Source organism: Perna viridis, chromosome 2, assembly GCF_037379345.1.
Source record: "Perna viridis isolate PV_CMFRI_1.1 ecotype Kerala chromosome 2, ASM3737934v1, whole genome shotgun sequence".
NCBI lineage: Eukaryota > Metazoa > Mollusca > Bivalvia > Mytilida > Mytilidae > Perna > Perna viridis.
This window is the reverse complement of record NC_142446.1, coordinates 42,709,820-42,728,597: the sequence shown is the minus strand read 5'-3', so window position 1 is coordinate 42,728,597 and position 18,778 is coordinate 42,709,820. Positions and strand designations below refer to the sequence as shown.

General features: G+C 31.4%; 1 protein-coding gene and 1 long non-coding RNA gene across 2 annotated transcripts in view; one reads left to right on the top strand and one right to left on the bottom strand.

The window, feature by feature from the left end:
• The window catches only part of LOC148625174 (phosphatidylinositol N-acetylglucosaminyltransferase subunit H-like), a 46,494-nt gene extending 42,067 nt beyond the window's left edge, over positions 1–4,427 (bottom strand). The window contains exon 1 of the mRNA XM_088568546.1: positions 4,293–4,427. Within this exon, the coding sequence (XP_088424672.1) occupies positions 4,293–4,308 (16 nt within the window). The 5' untranslated portion in view covers positions 4,309–4,427. The remainder of the gene's footprint in view (positions 1–4,292) is intronic.
• Positions 4,428–9,671: 5,244 nt separating this feature from the next.
• LOC148625173 (uncharacterized) lies at positions 9,672–17,769 on the top strand. The gene is made up of 2 exons (XR_015919872.1): positions 9,672–9,914; positions 17,521–17,769. It is a non-coding gene; the product is annotated as an uncharacterized LOC148625173 (long non-coding RNA).
• The last annotated feature ends 1,009 nt before the right edge of the window (positions 17,770–18,778 follow it).

Genomic DNA, 18,778 nt, shown 5'->3' with positions numbered 1-18,778 from the left:
GTTTTAAATGGGTAGCTGACTCATTTTTGACTTTATATATATATGGGACTACGTCTCTTTTTTTCTGACAAAATATAAGAGCAGATCTACATTTTTCAAAAGCGAAACATATGAGTAGGGTGAGGTACCCTCAAATAAAGAAGTATTAGATTCCCCACGACAGAACAGATAAATAAACTTAACGAAAAACTTTTTTTTCACACTTTAGAGATAATACTTTCTTATATCTTGATGTGACTTTCCAATGATATAGGTAAGGCACGATATATCGGAATATAAAACAATATTATATTTTGTGGGGCGAAACAGGAGACGGATAAAAACCATTGATACAGAGAAAAATCACTCCTTTCCGATAACCTAGTCTGTGTGTCTTAGGGATTATCATAGATTCTATTGGACAAAATAGTCCACGCTGGTATAAACTGTGTCGAGTGTTGTTTTTAATTATGTTCCAAACATTTTGGAATATGTCAAAGAATATATTCTGCACTGAACTGTATTACTCGAATCAACCAGTCGTCAAATAACGATACCTATATTCACTCAAAAAATAGAAGAAAATCAGATTTAGTCGGGTCAGAACAAAGTGGGTACTTCTAGATAACCAATACATGCATTTCTTATCGGAGTGATCAAACTATCCTCAAAGTAGCCCGGCTTATTTACCATTTGAGGAGGCTTTTTTCGATTTTATTAACACCTAATAAGATAAGTAATCTTTGTGTATGACTAAACCGCACTTGTTATCCTCAACAAACGTACTAGAGAATATAGTTGGAGGTTACGGTTCCGGAAAAAAGAAAGTACCAGGAAATTAACCAAATCAATCAATTGCGACACGTATTTTGCTAACAATGCTTATCATATCCTGTGTTTTTTTTTTATTTCTGAAATAAAATAATGACAATTAAAACAGTTCAGACCGTGTGAAAGTTGCTCACTTTGAAATTTAGTGGACAAATTATATACACATAAACAAGTAAAATAAAAATTCCGAGAACCAAAGGACGAAAGTTGAATTCAAAAGTTATAAGTACCAATTAATCCAAATCGAATGGAAAAATTTTACAAAATGGCTTGTCACTATACAATAACAAAGAAAAAAACTTAAATGTTCTTAACACCTCTTCCGTCTGAATACCTACGTAAATACAATTAACACTAAAGAGTATCAGCTGCACATAAGCTTCGTAATAGAGATTTTAGCATAATTGAAGCGCGATATGTAAGGAGTATTACAATGTTGGTATCTTACAAGTGGTTTTATACTCCCAAAAATGTTATGTTTGAACTTACATCATACAAAAACAAGCATGCACATTTCACCAAAATTCAATTATGAATTTAGAAGAAATTGATAGACAAAAAGAGAATCAGATCTTTTTTAGTAATGTGACAGGAGCATGAAATGTCATAAACATTATCAAAGAGTTATCTAAGAAACCAATATTCGAGGGTAATAAACGACTAGATATAAAAAAAAAATTGACACACGCCTCAAATAACATGAACAATACCCAAAATATCACGTACAAAGAAACAAAAGTAATAAGCAACCCCGACTCCACTAAAATCCGAGTTCAGACCACGTGCACCGGTAGGGTAAGCGTCCTACTCAAAGTTGCTCATAAAATGTCACGTCCGGGTAGGCGAAACAGGAAAGAATAAGTTGAACACGGGAACAAATCCCAGTTCTCATGATTCAGATGGATACAGCATAATAATTATCAAACTTTTGTTATGATGACTTTAAAGTTGTAGTATATAATATAACCATGTTCCAGAAGCTAAATTGTAAGAGGTCTAGCACGGTAAAATAAGTGCAATTTCGGCAAGCTCTGGCTTAAATTATGAGTTGTGGTATTTAAAAACATTCATATGTGCTGAAAGAATGTTGCCATAGTTGAAAGGGAAGTTGATAATACGGAATGAAAAGTCATTGCACGTGTCGTTTAGTTTGGTCATGAGTTTTCGTTTTTCATTGATCACTAAAAGTAGGCCAAGATATACGGCTGACTTTATAATGTTTGTAGAGTCCTTTACCTCAAGATGTTTTGGAACAGACGTGATATATAAAATAGCCAAAAACTAGGATTGTTTAAAGACAACAAGTCATCTATATAGCTATATAGCGGAAGCTGAGATCAAAGATCTGGCTGAATGATGTTTCTTCTTCGCTAAGTATTGCTTTTTGTGGTCGTTGTATATTTTTCAAATTGTAGCTTAACTAAAGTGTATTTTTATTTTTAATAAGAAAATAAAATCGTTAATTCTCTTATAATAAGTTATTCATTTTGCATCCCAAATCACATACGTTTGGTATGTAATACATTTCAGTGCCAATTTACATCGACCGCAAACGTTACTAAAGCTCTCAAAATCCTAGAAAAAAGCCTGGATCAAAGGACCTGGTAAAATAAAATTCCTCCTTTTGGATTAGATCAGCTGTAAAGTCAGTGTCATAAGAGTGAATAGGTCAATGGGTAGAGGAGAACAATTTGTTTCCATTGGAATGCCGGCCGTTTTTTAAAAACGTTTTCACCACACTGGACAAATACGTTGTCAATAAAAAATTCCAGCATTTTTTAAAAACATCTTCTTCCGTATATTTGGGAGAGGATTTGGAAAAGTTTTTTTTTACAAAGTATGGCGAATCTCTACATATCTAGGTGTATCGACTTTTTTGGAGTAACAACGATGTATAATGTTTTTTAGTCGGGATTTAAATCAGTTTGGGGAATAGAAGAGTTGTGTAGTTGCGATGGCCATAACTCCCTATCCGTCTTTGGATTTTTGTCGAATAAATTGAACTTGTTTACTTTATTGTTATATTGACTTAAAGTATTTCCTATACATCTAATGCTGTCATTGCATCCGTACATGCGGTATTGCTAGACCTAGTCTGTGTATCCAGTATTTCCCTCTTTTTACTTTGGATAGGATATCAAGGCTCGCGGTTAGAAAAGAAGAGTCACGTCAGTTTAGTGATTCAGGACTTATTTCGTGGTCATTGCTAATATTTTGTTTTTTCCATAATAATTTTAAAATTCTACAAATAGATATGAGTTACAGCCTAACAGCAAAGAAATAACACCGTGACATTGCAACTAAAATTGCCTGGTAGATCTGTATATTGAACTTTAAATATGTGTATTAATATCTATTGTATAGTATTTAAATAGATATTATGTTTCGATGTCGTCAATAATTTAGTAATACATTATTTATAATAACATTGTAATTGTTTTGTTCCATTTGTCGGATTTTTTGTCAGTTTTATATTCATGACAATTTGTAATCACCAAAAATCAAAGTCATAACATGTAATAAAAATAACGTGATTGTCCTTATTACTGACCGTTTAAAAAAAGTCATGCATACAGAACAAATCATTGTCAAAGATCATTTACATATAATTGTTTTAGTTACTGTATTTAGTTGCACATATTAAGGTCGACTTAATTAGTTCATAAAAAGGAATATCAGAAATGTTTCTTCAAATGGAAAGCAAATTTCTATGGAACCCATTCGAATACCGAGTTTATCTGTACATATTTTTATCAGAAGATTGAAAGTCCACCTTAACATCTACCATAAAGATATTTGGTTCATGGTAACATATTTAACAAATAATTATTTTTGTATCATTTTTTTCGCATATGATCTTTTCAAATCTATTTTCTCTTCTTTTAGATTTTCTGACAAACACAATTAGCATGTTAACTTGACCAACCTTTGTCAACATTTGTGAATAAATTGACGTATGATTATGAGTAATCAAGGGAACCAAGGTTATAACGGTAATCAAAAGAATGTAATCCAGGGACAAAGACCAGACATGGAAAACAGACATACACAACAAAGATCATAAAGTAACTAAAAGCATACATACAAAGTAACAAAAGCAAATGATCAACTCGGACTCCACTAAAAACTGGGAGCATGGACCAGGTGCACCGGTAGGGAAAGCGTCCTATGCTTTTCTAGAAATACCCGCCGAGTTGCTCATAAAAAGTCAAGTCCGGGGTAGACAAACGAGGAAAGGAAAACTATGACCCGTTGAATAAAGTTCATGCTTATTTTTATTCAACTGATTGGAATTTTCAATATTACTTTCTTTCGAAATGACGGATATTATCGAACCGGATTAAGCTGACACATTTAAGACAAAGAAAAAAATACAAATCATAGATTTGGACAACGTTAAGGAATAAACCGATTAAACTATGAAAAAAATGGGGATGGTCATATCCCAGAAGACGTAGTATCAATATAATAAAAAAAAAAACCTTGAAGCTTCTTCATCCGCTTTGATCAGAAGATCTTATTTGCACAGATACACACACAGTTATTTTTATACGCCATCGCACTATAAAAGTACAACTTTATGTTCATGCTTTTATAAGCAATCACATCAAACTGCACGACAAAAAAACAAATATTTAGCCCATTAAAGTTATGATCCGTTGAATGTGAATCAAATCATATCCGATTATTTATTTACACGATTTCAATTTTCACAGGTACGTACATGTCATAGTTACACTAACAACGATCATTACAAAACACTATTTCGGTCCACAAAAAATAGGTAATGCACTAAATAAGGAAGTACGATTTGATTTGCTAAAAATAATTAGAAATCTATTGAATGTTTTTTTGAAAATTCAATATATTTAAAGACTTTTGTGAACGATTAATTAATAATTGCAGGAAGACAATTATTATAACAAATTAATGAAGCATATTTGAAAAATAAAACAAGTCTTTTGATAAAAACAGCTCATTGTGATAAAATGCCCCAATGTGATATATGTTTCCTCTGTAATTATCGAAAAACCACGCGGATTTAAGCTCGGTATAAACACAACTCTGTTTACGAGTAAATCAACAGGCTCTCAAATAAAGTGTAAATCAGTGTAACATCCTCCTTATAGACACGAGTGAAGGTATACTACAAATAACAGGGTAAAGTGTTATAATATGATTCCCTCTGTTATCGATATCCACAATCACCATGAGACGAATGAAAGAGATGCAGTGTTGCCTTTTATCTCAGTTTCTTTGTGATAGAAGCAACGAAGATTATTATCTCTTCTGCTTATTCGAGACTTGACCAAAGACCTTGCAAAATTTAACTTACGAAGAAGTTTGGACCCATAAGAGTCGTGTTAAACAGCCAAATTTCCTCATGAAAAAATTGCTTGTTTTTTTTAAATATATAAAAACTGAAAAATCATATGGTGGGTTGATTTTTTAGGGTATTCAGTCAATATATTTTGGAAGGTTTTGGTATAACATATTAGTTGTGATCTAAACAAATCCAGGACTGGAGGAATGTTGCATATACATATAAAAAAACTGACAAATTTAATGAGAAGGCGCGTTTGTCGAATATGTTGATGTTAGGTCAGTACACGAGCGTTATCCAGGTGTATAAAAACTGCATTAGTACTTATGGTACTTATTAGTACTTAGATTGTTGAGATTCACCCATTCTCCTTGAACCGCGCCGTTCCCGACGAGTCGTGTTTGTCGCCGCTCCCGACGGGTTCCTTTCTAATTAAGTTTTTTTTGCACTGTGTACTTTTTTATTTAATATTTAATTTGTAGTTTTTAGTCTATGTTTATACAATCCCCCATATATTTTTTTTTATTTATGTATAAAAGTAAAACACTGCTCTAATTTTGTTTTTATTTTTCTTAAAACATAAAATAAACATCCGCCGTAAATCTCTTTTAATTTATTTGTTTTCAAAACAGGAGGTTTGATCTTATATTTTATCAAATCTTTACTAATCTTTTATTCATTATGGCTAATCTTAAATTCACTTTTTTGAATTTGTGAAAAATCTCAAGTTTCATTTTCATTCATTGGCAGAACAGTTCCCACAGTATAACATAGTACGCTTCAATAATAAGGTATGGTAATATAATAAATTGATTTTTTAAATTATGTATTCCGTTTAATTCACGTGAACTATTAAATCATATAAAGTGTATCATGTAAAGTGGTATATTTTATTATTTTATTTATTTATTTTTTAAATTGTGCAGTTTGAATCTGAGAATACAAGCTTAGGTAATGAGCAAGTAACCGTAACCTTTGTACTACATTGTACACATAAGAGCATATGGATTGATTTGTTTATTTATCATATTTTTTTAAATATTCGAATTAAACCGATTATATATTTTTCCTTAACATAGTAAAATATAACATTTTAGTATAATTATAAACAAAAAAATCGGCAATCATCATCAACACAATCGCGTGTCCTAGAAAGTGAAAAGTTTACTTTTTTGTAGTAATTTGAGACTATAAACAAATCATAAACAATTTACAGAAACGTTTTGAATAAGCCCGTTGTAGGAATCGGTTCAAGTTGATATTAATGAAATGTGTACTACAGTTGTTTTATGATCTTCAATAATTCATTATTTATTCCCTGGCTACTTGATGACACTGTTTTATCAAATGGTAAATATCGGGCAAAAAATTCTGAAATGTTAATAATATAATAATTCAGAACAACACCAACATCAAAGTACTTGGCCTAAACATAAAAACGCGAAACAGAGTCGATCCACATACAAAATGTGACGAAAAGAATAAAAAACAATAAAATCTGAAGATATATATGAATTTAGGTTATACATATGTATTATGCAATTTCATGGCTTCACCTGTTTTATGATACAAAACAGTACTAGATATACATGATACAACCTTTTAAAGGTATATAGTATTATAGTTATAAATAAAAGTAGGGAATTTTCAAATTTGTTTTAACTATAATTTCCAAATATGGACATGGAATTTATTATCATATTAATTTAATACGAAATTATTAAAGTACGCATTTAAGAATAATGCATAAGAACTCAACTTCTTACTGAAGTTAATCGAAGAAAGCCATATCTTTGGTCTTACCAGTTCATCATACCTGCGGTGATAAAAGTATATGAAAGTGAGCATCCCAAGTCCCCTCATAGTTGGTCCACAAAGGGGCTAGAAACAAGCATTTTTCCTAATTTTTATACTAAAACTTGTTTATTTAGGTATGATTTTGAATTTTTTTTTTTATCAGATTCGTCATGAAAATGCCCTAAGAAATCGTCTTTTTTATTTTTGCTGGATTTTAATTATATATTTTTATCAGATTCTTCATGAAAATCACTGCCTGAAATGTTCAATCAGATATCAGATATCTCTTATAGTTTTCGAGCTGTAATGGACCAAAGGGGACGATTTTGAGTTTTTAATTGAATTTCATATGAAAATCTCAGTCAAACTACAAGAGCTTTAAGACGTACTAATTCTTACCAAATCAACCAAATTTACCTATTTGATATTAAAATTGCAGCTTCATAGAATGCAATCACTAAATTATTTTGGTTAGCACATGTTTTTATATAAGTTCATACAATTCATGCATCAATGTTTTTTTTAGCAAATTGAATTCTAATTTGTGCAAAAATAACAACTTCTACTACTATTACCAATATACTTCTAAAACACTTAAGTGTCGGTATCTGTGTCGTTTTGAAGTGTAGCTTACCTCATGAGGTCAAATACACAAGTTGCAATGTCATCGCATAAAGGTTTATTTCAAGTTATTTATTTATAGACCGTTTTTAATCATATTTCAGTCATACATTTTAGTCAGTGGATTGTCAATCAATATAGCCCAGATATTGAAAGTATGGTTTATCATGTATAGTATTTTATTTAAGTATGCCATAAAGGAATTTCCAATTTGCATGTAGTTGTTTCGTTTGAATATAAATTATTGAATAAAGGTGTTGTGCTGTGAACATTTATTTTACACCAACCAAATGAATTAATGAGACAAGATCAGATACTACCAAAGCTAGGCACATCATTTCGTAACTGTCAGTTTTTTTACTGCAAATTATGATTAGCAGTTATTCAACACAGCTTACCAATTTGTTCCTTTAATTACTGCATTTTGAATTTTGAATTTCCTAGAATAGATATTTTTTCTAATTTGGTGTAAAGAATATAAATAAATACAAAATGTTCAAACGAGGAACAAAGCATCCCCGGAAAGACGCAGAACAACTCGTCCCACAAAACTGAACTAAAAAGCACACACATCAGAGCAATCGGTACGAACCTAGTCAAAGCCAGGATGAACTCAAATATCATTCTGGTTCTTATGCCTAAATCAATTAAAAAATTGATTTCTATTGTTTTTCTTGTAAGTTTCACGTGTACAATAAATACGAATTAAAATCGTGTCTCAATGTAATGGTCCTCTCCATGTTCCATAAATACGTGTATAGTAATGCGAATATAATATTGTAAACACATTACATATCCATTTGAAACATATTAATTATCATGTAGTACACTTTTCAACATATAATACATAAAAATTGGTTAAGCTGTCACTTGATTAACGAAAACACAGTGGTGACAAAATGCATTTTCATAAGATTTAAGCCGTTCGAATACAAGCATTTTAAAAAATTATCCCTCAAAAACATAAGAAACGCATTACTTATGAATAGTGTGAATTTTTACGTAGCAGTCTTTTTAAAAGTGAGACAGGAGGCGATTCGTGCATGTAAAAAAATCCGCCGATTTTACTTTTATTTCTAACGCAGAAACAGTTACAGATCCATATATGCAGTCTTAGTTAATCATTCGGTTGTTGCACATTTGAGATTAAAATTATATAGATTATATAGATTGTTTTAGAAATTGGCACTTTGCAAGAGATATTGTTCTTGGATTCGTTAGATTTGGTTAATTTTAGTGGGAGCATAAGGTTTGGTTTCCTCAAAATTACAAATATAAATACAGAAAGGAGTATTGTCACCTAAAAAATATAGCATATGTAGACAAAAACAGAAACAAAAACAAAACAAAAACAAAACTTTGTTCGTTTTCTTTTATCTACAAAATGAATCACTTTAGCATGGGCAGTGTCTGGACTGATACTTGATAATGTCAGCAGTAAAATAGAAACTATAAAAGTAAAGTAAGCATGTGAGAAAGAATGTCAACGAAAGAACCAGTAGGTAATCAATGCAAATGAGAATAAATGTATGTTTTATAAATGTAATCATTTTGTGTTTCAAGTGTAAGTTTTTTAAAACATGTCCATGTTAGGTAAATATTTTCAAAACAGGAAAACAATACGTTTTGAAACGTAATACCTTATGACAAATTTTGCACTTTTGAACTTTTGTGAAAAGGAATGCAGGGTCTACATGGTGAACTTGTACTGTTCTGTAGGGTCCATATTATGACCATATTTTGTATGCCAGGGTTCATATCGTGCACTTGTTCCTGTTTTGTAAGATCCATATCATGACCATGTTCTGAATTCCATTGTTCATATCGTTCACTTGTACTAAAGATGTATCCGGTTATTTTACAAGCTATATAGCATTTATCCAATAATTTAATCGATTTAATACGTCCTTGTATTACATCGATTCTAAATGCTACAAAATAGTCGGGAAAAAGTACGTTGTTACAGTATAACACGTAAAAGATCTCGGATATATCCCGTCGGTTCCTATAGCCAATGACAAAGTCGGAAAATAAGTTAGTGACCTCTTATTGGATACTGTTACTTGTACATTTATGTCCTGTGTTCTTTAATAATTATCTGATTACGGAAAAAGTTTCTGACAAATGAACAATGATTACAAATCAAAGCGTTGGAGTAAATTCCTCCTTTTCTAGGAAAAGTGAAATTTCTAATATCAAAAACATAAGCAATATCATTTGAAGCATTCATATGTTAACGACAGTGCTAATTGTATGTTTCCCCATTCATATGTTAACGAGAGTGCTATTTGTATGTTTCCCCATATGGCCTGTTTGCTGTGTAATAATTTGGTGATAGAATGGTGTATTGCATGCCATAATGGTAATGTATAATTAGTAAAAATTAGTAGAATTAAAAAACATCTTTTTTATTTTTTTTTTAACTTATTCGTCTTTCAGTTCTTATTTGTGATTATCTAATTGCTCCGTGTTCTCCTATACGAACAGACATACTAACTTACCCTACAGGTGCACCTGGTCCATGCTCCCAGTTTTTAGATATCTAAGCACCATAATAAACTTAATATGAACAGTGGCGTTGATTATTAATTAAGTATTAATTAGCCATTTTGATTCCTGATTGCTGACAAGTTATCCCGACTTCAGCTACTCAGCGAGCATTCACAAAATAACAGGACAAACATCAAAAAGCCACACAGGGAATCATAGTCCCAGATCAATTTGTCCACTTTGCTTAAATTCTCCTCTTTTTTATATTTCGTTTTATTATATTGACGGTTTTTTTTCCTACTTTTTCTCTTTTCGTGAGCTGTTTATTCTGTTTTCCGAATTCTTATATTGATGGCTTCAGAGTTCTAGGTATCACTAACTTTTTACATATTTTAATTTAAAAAAAATAATAAGTATCCCCTTTTAAACAGAAATACTGTGACAAGAAGGTATGGCGAAATTACATGTGTGGGAATGATTTATTCATCTTTATATTTTTGTTGGATTTATTATATTTTTTTTTAATATTTTTTATATAAGTATGATTAATTCTGGACTTAAATAAGGTACCTAGTAAATATTAGTAAAATGAAAAAAAAATATGACTCATCTAGTTTAGAAGTAAAAATTGAAAAAAAGATGCCCTCTGTGTGCCCTTTTTAATGCACCTATACCAGGAGGCTGCATAATAAGTGTCAGTTGTATGCATGGATTTTTATGTGACCATGGTGAACAACTTGTAATGTCCCATGAAAAAAGTTAAGATAACATCTTTCGCCTAGACTTTTTGTATTTGTACTTTTGAACTTCAAACCACATGAAAGACATTACAAAAAAGTAAGAGGGACTATCTATTTTACATAAAAGAAAAAACGTCTATAATTAGTAAAAATAAAACCAGTTGTAGAAATCGAAAGCATTTAATTTAAAAAAAAACACATTCAGGTTAATCCGTTGAGCGTTTGAAATAATACATGATTAAAACAAATGTGGGTACGGCCCAAAATGTGAAATTCATACACATATACTATATTGCAAATTTATTCATTATCAAATGATATCGCATCTACTCCAAAAGAACTGGAGATAAAGGATACATTCCTTCAGCACCTGCGTATGGAGTTTTTATACCACAACTCACACATTATGCCAGAGCTTGCCGTAACTACGCAGACGTTTTTGTATCACGCAAGACTTCTTGGAGTTAGATTCTGGAACAGGGTTATGTTGATACAATATTGAACTTATCTCTATAGAAGCCTTATGGTCGTTATCATGAACTCGTGGATCGTTACGGTGTATCCATCTACACCTTGAAAACTGATTTGTTCAACGAGTCATAGTTTTCCTTTCCTCTTTCGTCTACCCCGGACTTCACATTTTAGGAGCAACTCGTCGGGTGTTTCTAGAAAAACAGAGGACGCTTACCCTACCGGTGCACGTGGTCCATGCCCCCAGTGGAGTCCGAGTTGCTTATTTACTTTTGTGTCTTTGTAAGTATTTTTTAGTTACTTTATGTTCTTTGTTGTGTTTGTCTGTTTTCCATGTCTGATCTCTTCCCCTGGATTACATTGTTTTGATTTCCATATTTACAAAATGAGATAATGGCTAGGCTAGAATCAATGATTTTATTTTTTTCTCGAAGATTGGATTTTATTAATTTCTGTTTTAAATACGTACAAAATTTAAAACCCGAAATTCTCGTACCCCAAATCAAAGTGCAGCATTTTTGTTATCTGTACATTTTTAATACTAGTATACATTTTACATTAGAACACAAGATATTATTATCAAAATGTTCAAGGACGATACATTAAAATCGTATAAGATTCATGAGATTTCCTTTTTCATTAGGTGCAATATCATATCTATTCTTTGTTGGTACGGGGATTGATATCAAATCTTTCCAAATTTTAGCCAATGACTTTAGGTTATTTTTATGATGTATCCTCGGTTTTGTTGGATGTTACATTTTCTTTTGTATGCACAAGAATTTTATGTTTTAAAGACAATATCGGAATTATCCAAACGCAATTAGTTCTTATATTAACATATGTTCTCATTCATGAAAGGTTAGTGTTACCGCATCTGATTCATGTACTTGTACACACAAGTCACAAACATTTTTATGTAATTATATTATGTTTTTGAATCTAATCTTTTGGACATTATAACTCAATAGAATTTATTTCCTGTTCGATTGTTTTAAATCATAACAAGGTTAAAATGGTGATAAAGATGTTACTCAAGTGGTAAAGGATACGTATAAATACATTAGGAATTGTAGCGATTTCCATAACTAAGTGCAGATATGTCACCGAAACATTTTTCTTGTAGTAGTCAACAAGTTTTAAATGTTTATGAATTACTCGGGTATTTCTAATAAAAAATTCAGCAATAAATTTCAAATATCTATGTATATATACAAATAACAAACAGGCGTGCCGACTTAACATCGATAAAGAACCACCTACACTTTACCGTGTATTATTATTAGTTATTTTTGCGATGACTATTTTACCAATAAGATTACGAAGTCATTTTTTACATAGGTTCAATGTCTTGCCTTGATAAATATAAAGTCGATTTAATCAAAGACCACCTATTAAGGGTCAAACAAAAAACAAGACATTGTGGAAATAAATATTAAGGGGTTTTTAATAATCAAGTGAAACTCAGACTGCTTTTTTAGCTTTGTGAAATAGTTGAAGGAATATTTATGATTTATTTTAAACCATTTCATCCGAATTATCAGCTTTAACTATATATAGACTTTTACTACTAATTGAATGTGTACTGACTAGTATGTAATTTTATCAAGATATTTTTAAACAGACCTAAATAACTGTCATAGTTTCATTTGTGATAACTTACTAAAACAAGAAATTACGGTTGCATTGAATTTACTTTTACATAGTAGGTGTATTCCAAATAACCTAAAAACGAAGATAGTGTAATGATGAGGAAAGAACAATTGTAGATTTTTGTCATCATTTTTAAAACAATATGGAATGTCAATACATTCTGAAGTGGCTCAGTTGGCTCATTCATTTTTTGCAAAAAGTTTTATATTCACATTTTCTTCATGTATCAATTAATAACCAAAATAGAAATGCTGTAAACCAAATTTTGTAAAACCAATAATGAGCATTTGGTACAAAAACAAAACAGCAATAAGAACCATTAATATTAAGTATTTGACTTTAAGAGGCAAATATTTAAAAAATGATTTTTTTAAAATAGATAATTGAAGTTGCTGCGAAGAAAACGAACTTCGAACTTTTTTCTTTGAGATATGCAATTTTAAAGGAGAACAAATATATGGAAATACAGATAATCAAAATGAAAATTACATATCATATATAATATTTGAAAATAAATTTTAGGTACATAAGCGTTCTGTGAAACTGTTTATCTTTTACCAGAAAATTAAAATAACATTTATATTATAAATCATCTTTATCGAAGTGAAGACAAATATTTGGAAAATCATGTATTGCACATAACATCTGTGCGACAATAAGTTGATAGAGCCTTTATAGGACTTCTTTTTTTTTACCGGAAATAACCTTCAACAAGCGGCTTGGAAGTTGTAAGTCAAAACATAAGGAGCTTCTGACGCTTCCAGGGTACTTAAGGAGGTAGACCTAGGATAATGGACATAACTCATGAAATCAGTGATATATTTGTATTATATTCAATTTCACCGCTCTCAAGCTTCCGTTTGATTTTTAAGAGTTATGTCCCTTACCCTAGGTCTACTTCCTTAAGTTCGCCCACGATTATGCTGCATAGTTCTATGTATTTTCTTAAGTTCCTATTTGTTATGACTTGTTTTCCGTTTGCTCTCTGTTTTGTTTAGTTTTCTCCGACTTCGATTTATATATTCGGGTTTTTCTCTTTTGATATTTCTGTACTCTTAACTTATCTAAAATCCAAATAACGACACATGAACGTATTGATTCCGTGTGCCGTTAACAAAGACATCGTGGTATCTGATAAAAAATACGAACCTAGTGTGTCCCTTGTCACTTTAGTATAGGAAGTTTGAATTAATTGCGGCCGATCCTACATTTTTCATGCTATCTAAATTTCTATTTAGCAGATATGGTAAAATGTTACAAATACACCAGCGTGTAACCCAAATAAAAATAGTGAAAAATTTCAGAAGTCACCTGAAGATATTTAATAAGCGAAAACATACCTTTAAGAAATCCAATCCATTAACAGAAACAGAACGACGACACTTCTTCAAAATAAAACTTAAAGGTAAAATGACGTGACAAAGACACATTTATATCAACATCTCTTAACTGTGGACAGGCAAATGGGGTTACACTTGTTATAATACCATAATCATATCCCTTTAATTTAAGGTTATTAATTAACTGAAACAACAAAAAAATACACCATAAGATTCCATTAATAATGCATCCAATTCTCTCCATGAAGCACTTCCACGTACACCATACAGACAAAATGACAAATTCACATAAAGAACGCTCGCAGTTACTGAAAGCTTACTCATGACAAAGAATGAAACTACCATCAAAACTACCAGCATTAGAAATAATCAGTCACTACAATTGGATTTTAAGTAGTAACTAAATAGACAACATTTGATTAAATGCAATACTCATAAATGAACTTTGTTTTTACGTTTTGGTGCAATAAGGGGTCGAATATTTCTTTTTGTGAAAACTAGGTCCAAAGGATGGAGAACCACTTAAAAATTGTATCCTTCACAAATGAATCTATTATGGGCAATTGATAATTCCATCGGATTTAGTTTGAAAGAATGTGCTTTATCACACTCTATTTCCGTGAAAAATGGGTGAGCGACACCATTTTTAATCAGGAATCTGCAAGTGCTATTATAATTATGACAAAGACTTAGTAAATGTTTTAAGTACCAGTCCACATAAATTTCAGACACAGCTAATGGTAAAGTGATTCATGGTGAAGAGAAACCCACCAAACAAACGATGCTTTTTCAGTCTACATATGTTATACTTTCACATAATCATAATCATTTCTCCATTCAGATCTGCACTTTTTAGAAAATCATGCATTCATCTCCCACTGAAATCAACCAAATGGAACCAAATCAAGAAAAATAACTGAGTGCCAATTTCATGTACAATCTATATAAATTTTCTCTGAAAAGCGCAACACCCAAATGAAAAACTATTAGTGGTTATGTGGTCTGTAACTGATTCTGAATAAGAAATCAAACTGAATTCGGTGGGTTTTTGACATGCATGACCTTCTGTCTGATTTTTAGAAAGACTGCTACTTGTGAAATCGATACCCCTATTGCAATAAAATCTTCCGTGAGGAATCTGTTGCGTTCATTGAAATCTGACATTTTATTACAAAAACGAGCAAAATGGACCAATTGTGAACTGTAAATGAGAGGGTGCTTAAGAAACATCAACATCTAAAAATGGAAAAATAACAATAAAAAAATCAAAATCATCTCTCATTTTCTGGTGTAACACCTAAATAAAAAAGTGCACGATTATTATTATGGTAGACTCGGGCAATTTAAGTTCTTTTTGGTTTGATATCTGGAACATGTTTTTCGAAGTTATGAAAAAAAAATCAACATTGTATATAAAAGTATTATTAAAGTCACACAACAGATCATAGTTTGAAGGGTCTTGAAAGGTTTAGCAATGACCTGTAATTCGTAAAGGTATCGGCTTTTAGAAGAGCAACATTAATAGTAGACTCCATTTGAACAACATGTAAGTATAGGTATAGAGTATTATTACCAAAAACAAAATATACATTGTCAATTAAAAATACACAACATTGATCTTTTCTGAATATGTCCAATAAATATATTTTTATCGTCTCAAATCATTAAAAAATGCATGGTAGTCAATACAAGAATTAAATTTAGAGCCAGAATTATCAAGGAACCATATAATAAAGTATAACAACTTTTCTTTAATAAAGTTATGTTGCAGTATTAAACAAAACATTAAAAATCAAATTTTTAAATTATCAAATCATTAAAAAATGCATGGTAGTCAATACAAGAATTAAATTTAGAGCCAGAATTATCAAGGAACCATATAATAAAGTATAACAACTTTTCTTTAATAAAGTTATGTTGCAGTGTTGTATACAGGGTAGGAAAGACATAACTATCAACAGTAGCTATTCAATTTCAGCTCGTGTTCTTAGATTGCTAAATATTTATTCATTATTATTTTTTTTGGTTTCCCAAACAGCTTTCTTTTGACATCGAAATGTTGAATACGATTACAACTACCCTCCCTTATTGAACACATGTTTTAATATGAATTAATAGAACATTAAAAATGAAGATGCTAATTCTATATTCTGTTCATCAAACCAGACTTATATATATATATATTTTTTTGTCTTTTTGTGTTTTATTGTCATGTTAAATTTTTAAACCATTAATTGGAACAAGATTATCAATTTTAGTGATCTTATGGTAAAACCCCCATCATTGTATAAAATTACAATATTTACAGTGAACGGTATCGCCCCGTGCAGGTCCGGGTGTTAAAAGAATAGGCCTGCAGCAGCGCTAAGCTTGTCGTATAAGACGACTAAATAGTCCTCTAGTGCTCAGAATACGGAAAACCTGACCGCAAACCATAGCATAGTGGTGCACCGTGTTGGGAAAGATGCCACGTTCCTCGCACGTTAAAGAACCCTGCTGTGGTATTCTCCCGGAGTAGGAACCTTTGCGCTCCGCCACAGGAGGCTAAATTGCCCGACCTTACCCATCCCCCCTTTTTCCAGTGGCAATCAAAATTTGTCGACCCTATTATCCTTGTGACCCATCCTTTCTTTTTTCATTTCATGTTCATTTTATCATCCATTTCATATTCATTGTCTGAATATAGCTGAAATATTGCTGCTCGGACGTTAAACCCCAACAAACAAACGAACAAAGTGAACGGTATCAACAGAAATGTATTGTTCATGTATGCAGTTTCTTATAACAAAAATTTTGGTAACAAAAATATATATATATCCTACATATTAACATCTAAATGAACTGTCCCGTACCACTATACATCGTGTACTAAGTTACAGTCCTAGATTAATCCTACGAGGAGAAATGACCCGGCCAGCGAAAGCTATATTTTTATATAGCCTAGCTGGCCGAGTGGTCTAGGGCGCTGGACTTTGTGCAGGCGGTGTTGCCATAGATGTCACAGCAGTACGAGTTCGAGTCCCGCGGAGGGAACGACCAAAAATATGCATCGCAAATTTGACAGTTCTAACATCGTTGGGAATTTTTCAGACCTTTCTATACGTTTATATATCTTCCCTGTATCAATTTGATCCGATGGAGCAGTGTAGCAAATAGAGTCGTCACATTCTGAGACGTTTATATATATATGAATGCGACCCGCACTTAAAGAACATAAATACTGTAAATAGATTCTAAATGACTATTATACAGATGTTTTTTTTTTCTTTTTCAGGGCAGACATGGAATCTTGTGACAAAAGTGCGATATTTTTTTTCAGAAATATTGTGATGTTGTGGTAAATGTTGTATCAATACAACATTAAGTTTTTGTTTTAATTTTCCGGTTTGTGAAGAAAGCACAACAAATATTAATTAGCCATGACAATGGAGACATTCACAACCATAAAAAAAGCAATTATGTAAAATATTGTATTTATGACAATAAAGGAAACCTTTGTAAATTAAAAATACAAGTAACAGGACTATTAGTTTTCATTAAAAAATAATCTATGTCCTAAAGAAAAAAAATGAGGGCATTAATGGAACATAAAATGATATCTCGACACTTAATGGTGTAAAGGGGGAATGGCAAAATGTTCAAATGGTCTTACACAAAAACTTTCTTATGTTAATATTTGAAATTATCGGGGATGGAAAGACGAATGGACGGTCACGCCATATTTCGGAGAGTATCTTCGTGTGGTGGGGTATAATAACAATTGAAAGGTATTTTATTTCAAATATCTGCGTGTTACAGTAACTTAAGCAATGAAACAGAACAAAGGGAACGAATTCGCACAATACAACAATAGTAAAATGTTCTTAAAATAAATCCTAGGCTCTTTATCAATGTTAGTGACTGTAACTATTTCATACTACACAATACCTGTTACTTGTCATACCAAATGTTGGAAATTCCCGGCAAGACAAAACGTTCTTTACCGCTACGTTTTACAGAGAAAAAAATTAACTACCTACTGAGGATTACAAAAAGCATTGTATTGGTTCTTTTATCTAATTCAAAAAGTTAGTTTGAAACATTAAGGATAACGGTTATGCAATATCTTCTATTGGATAACTCTAGTAATAAAACAGCGTGTGTAGGTTGTTGAGCGTTATTCCAATGATCTTCCTGATATTGTTTGATTTTTTTTATTGTGGATATACCCAACGTGAGGTCTTTTTTGTAATGATTCAAAGAGGTAATTTAAAAATAACATACATCATTACGATATCCAATTGTCTCATGCGTAGATATCAGATGATTGGAAGTCATTTAGGTATGATTCCGACGTGTTTCGCCCATTTTCATTGATCTTTGCATGTGCATGTTAAAAAAAATAGTCATGTGAGTATTTTTGCGGATACTGAATGGTCTGAGTTCTAGATCCCGGAATATTTAACCCACAAGGCAGCAAACTGAATTAGTTCCTATTATTATTGTTTCTGACAATGGTTGTTATTTCTGATTTGTATGATGAATTTGATATA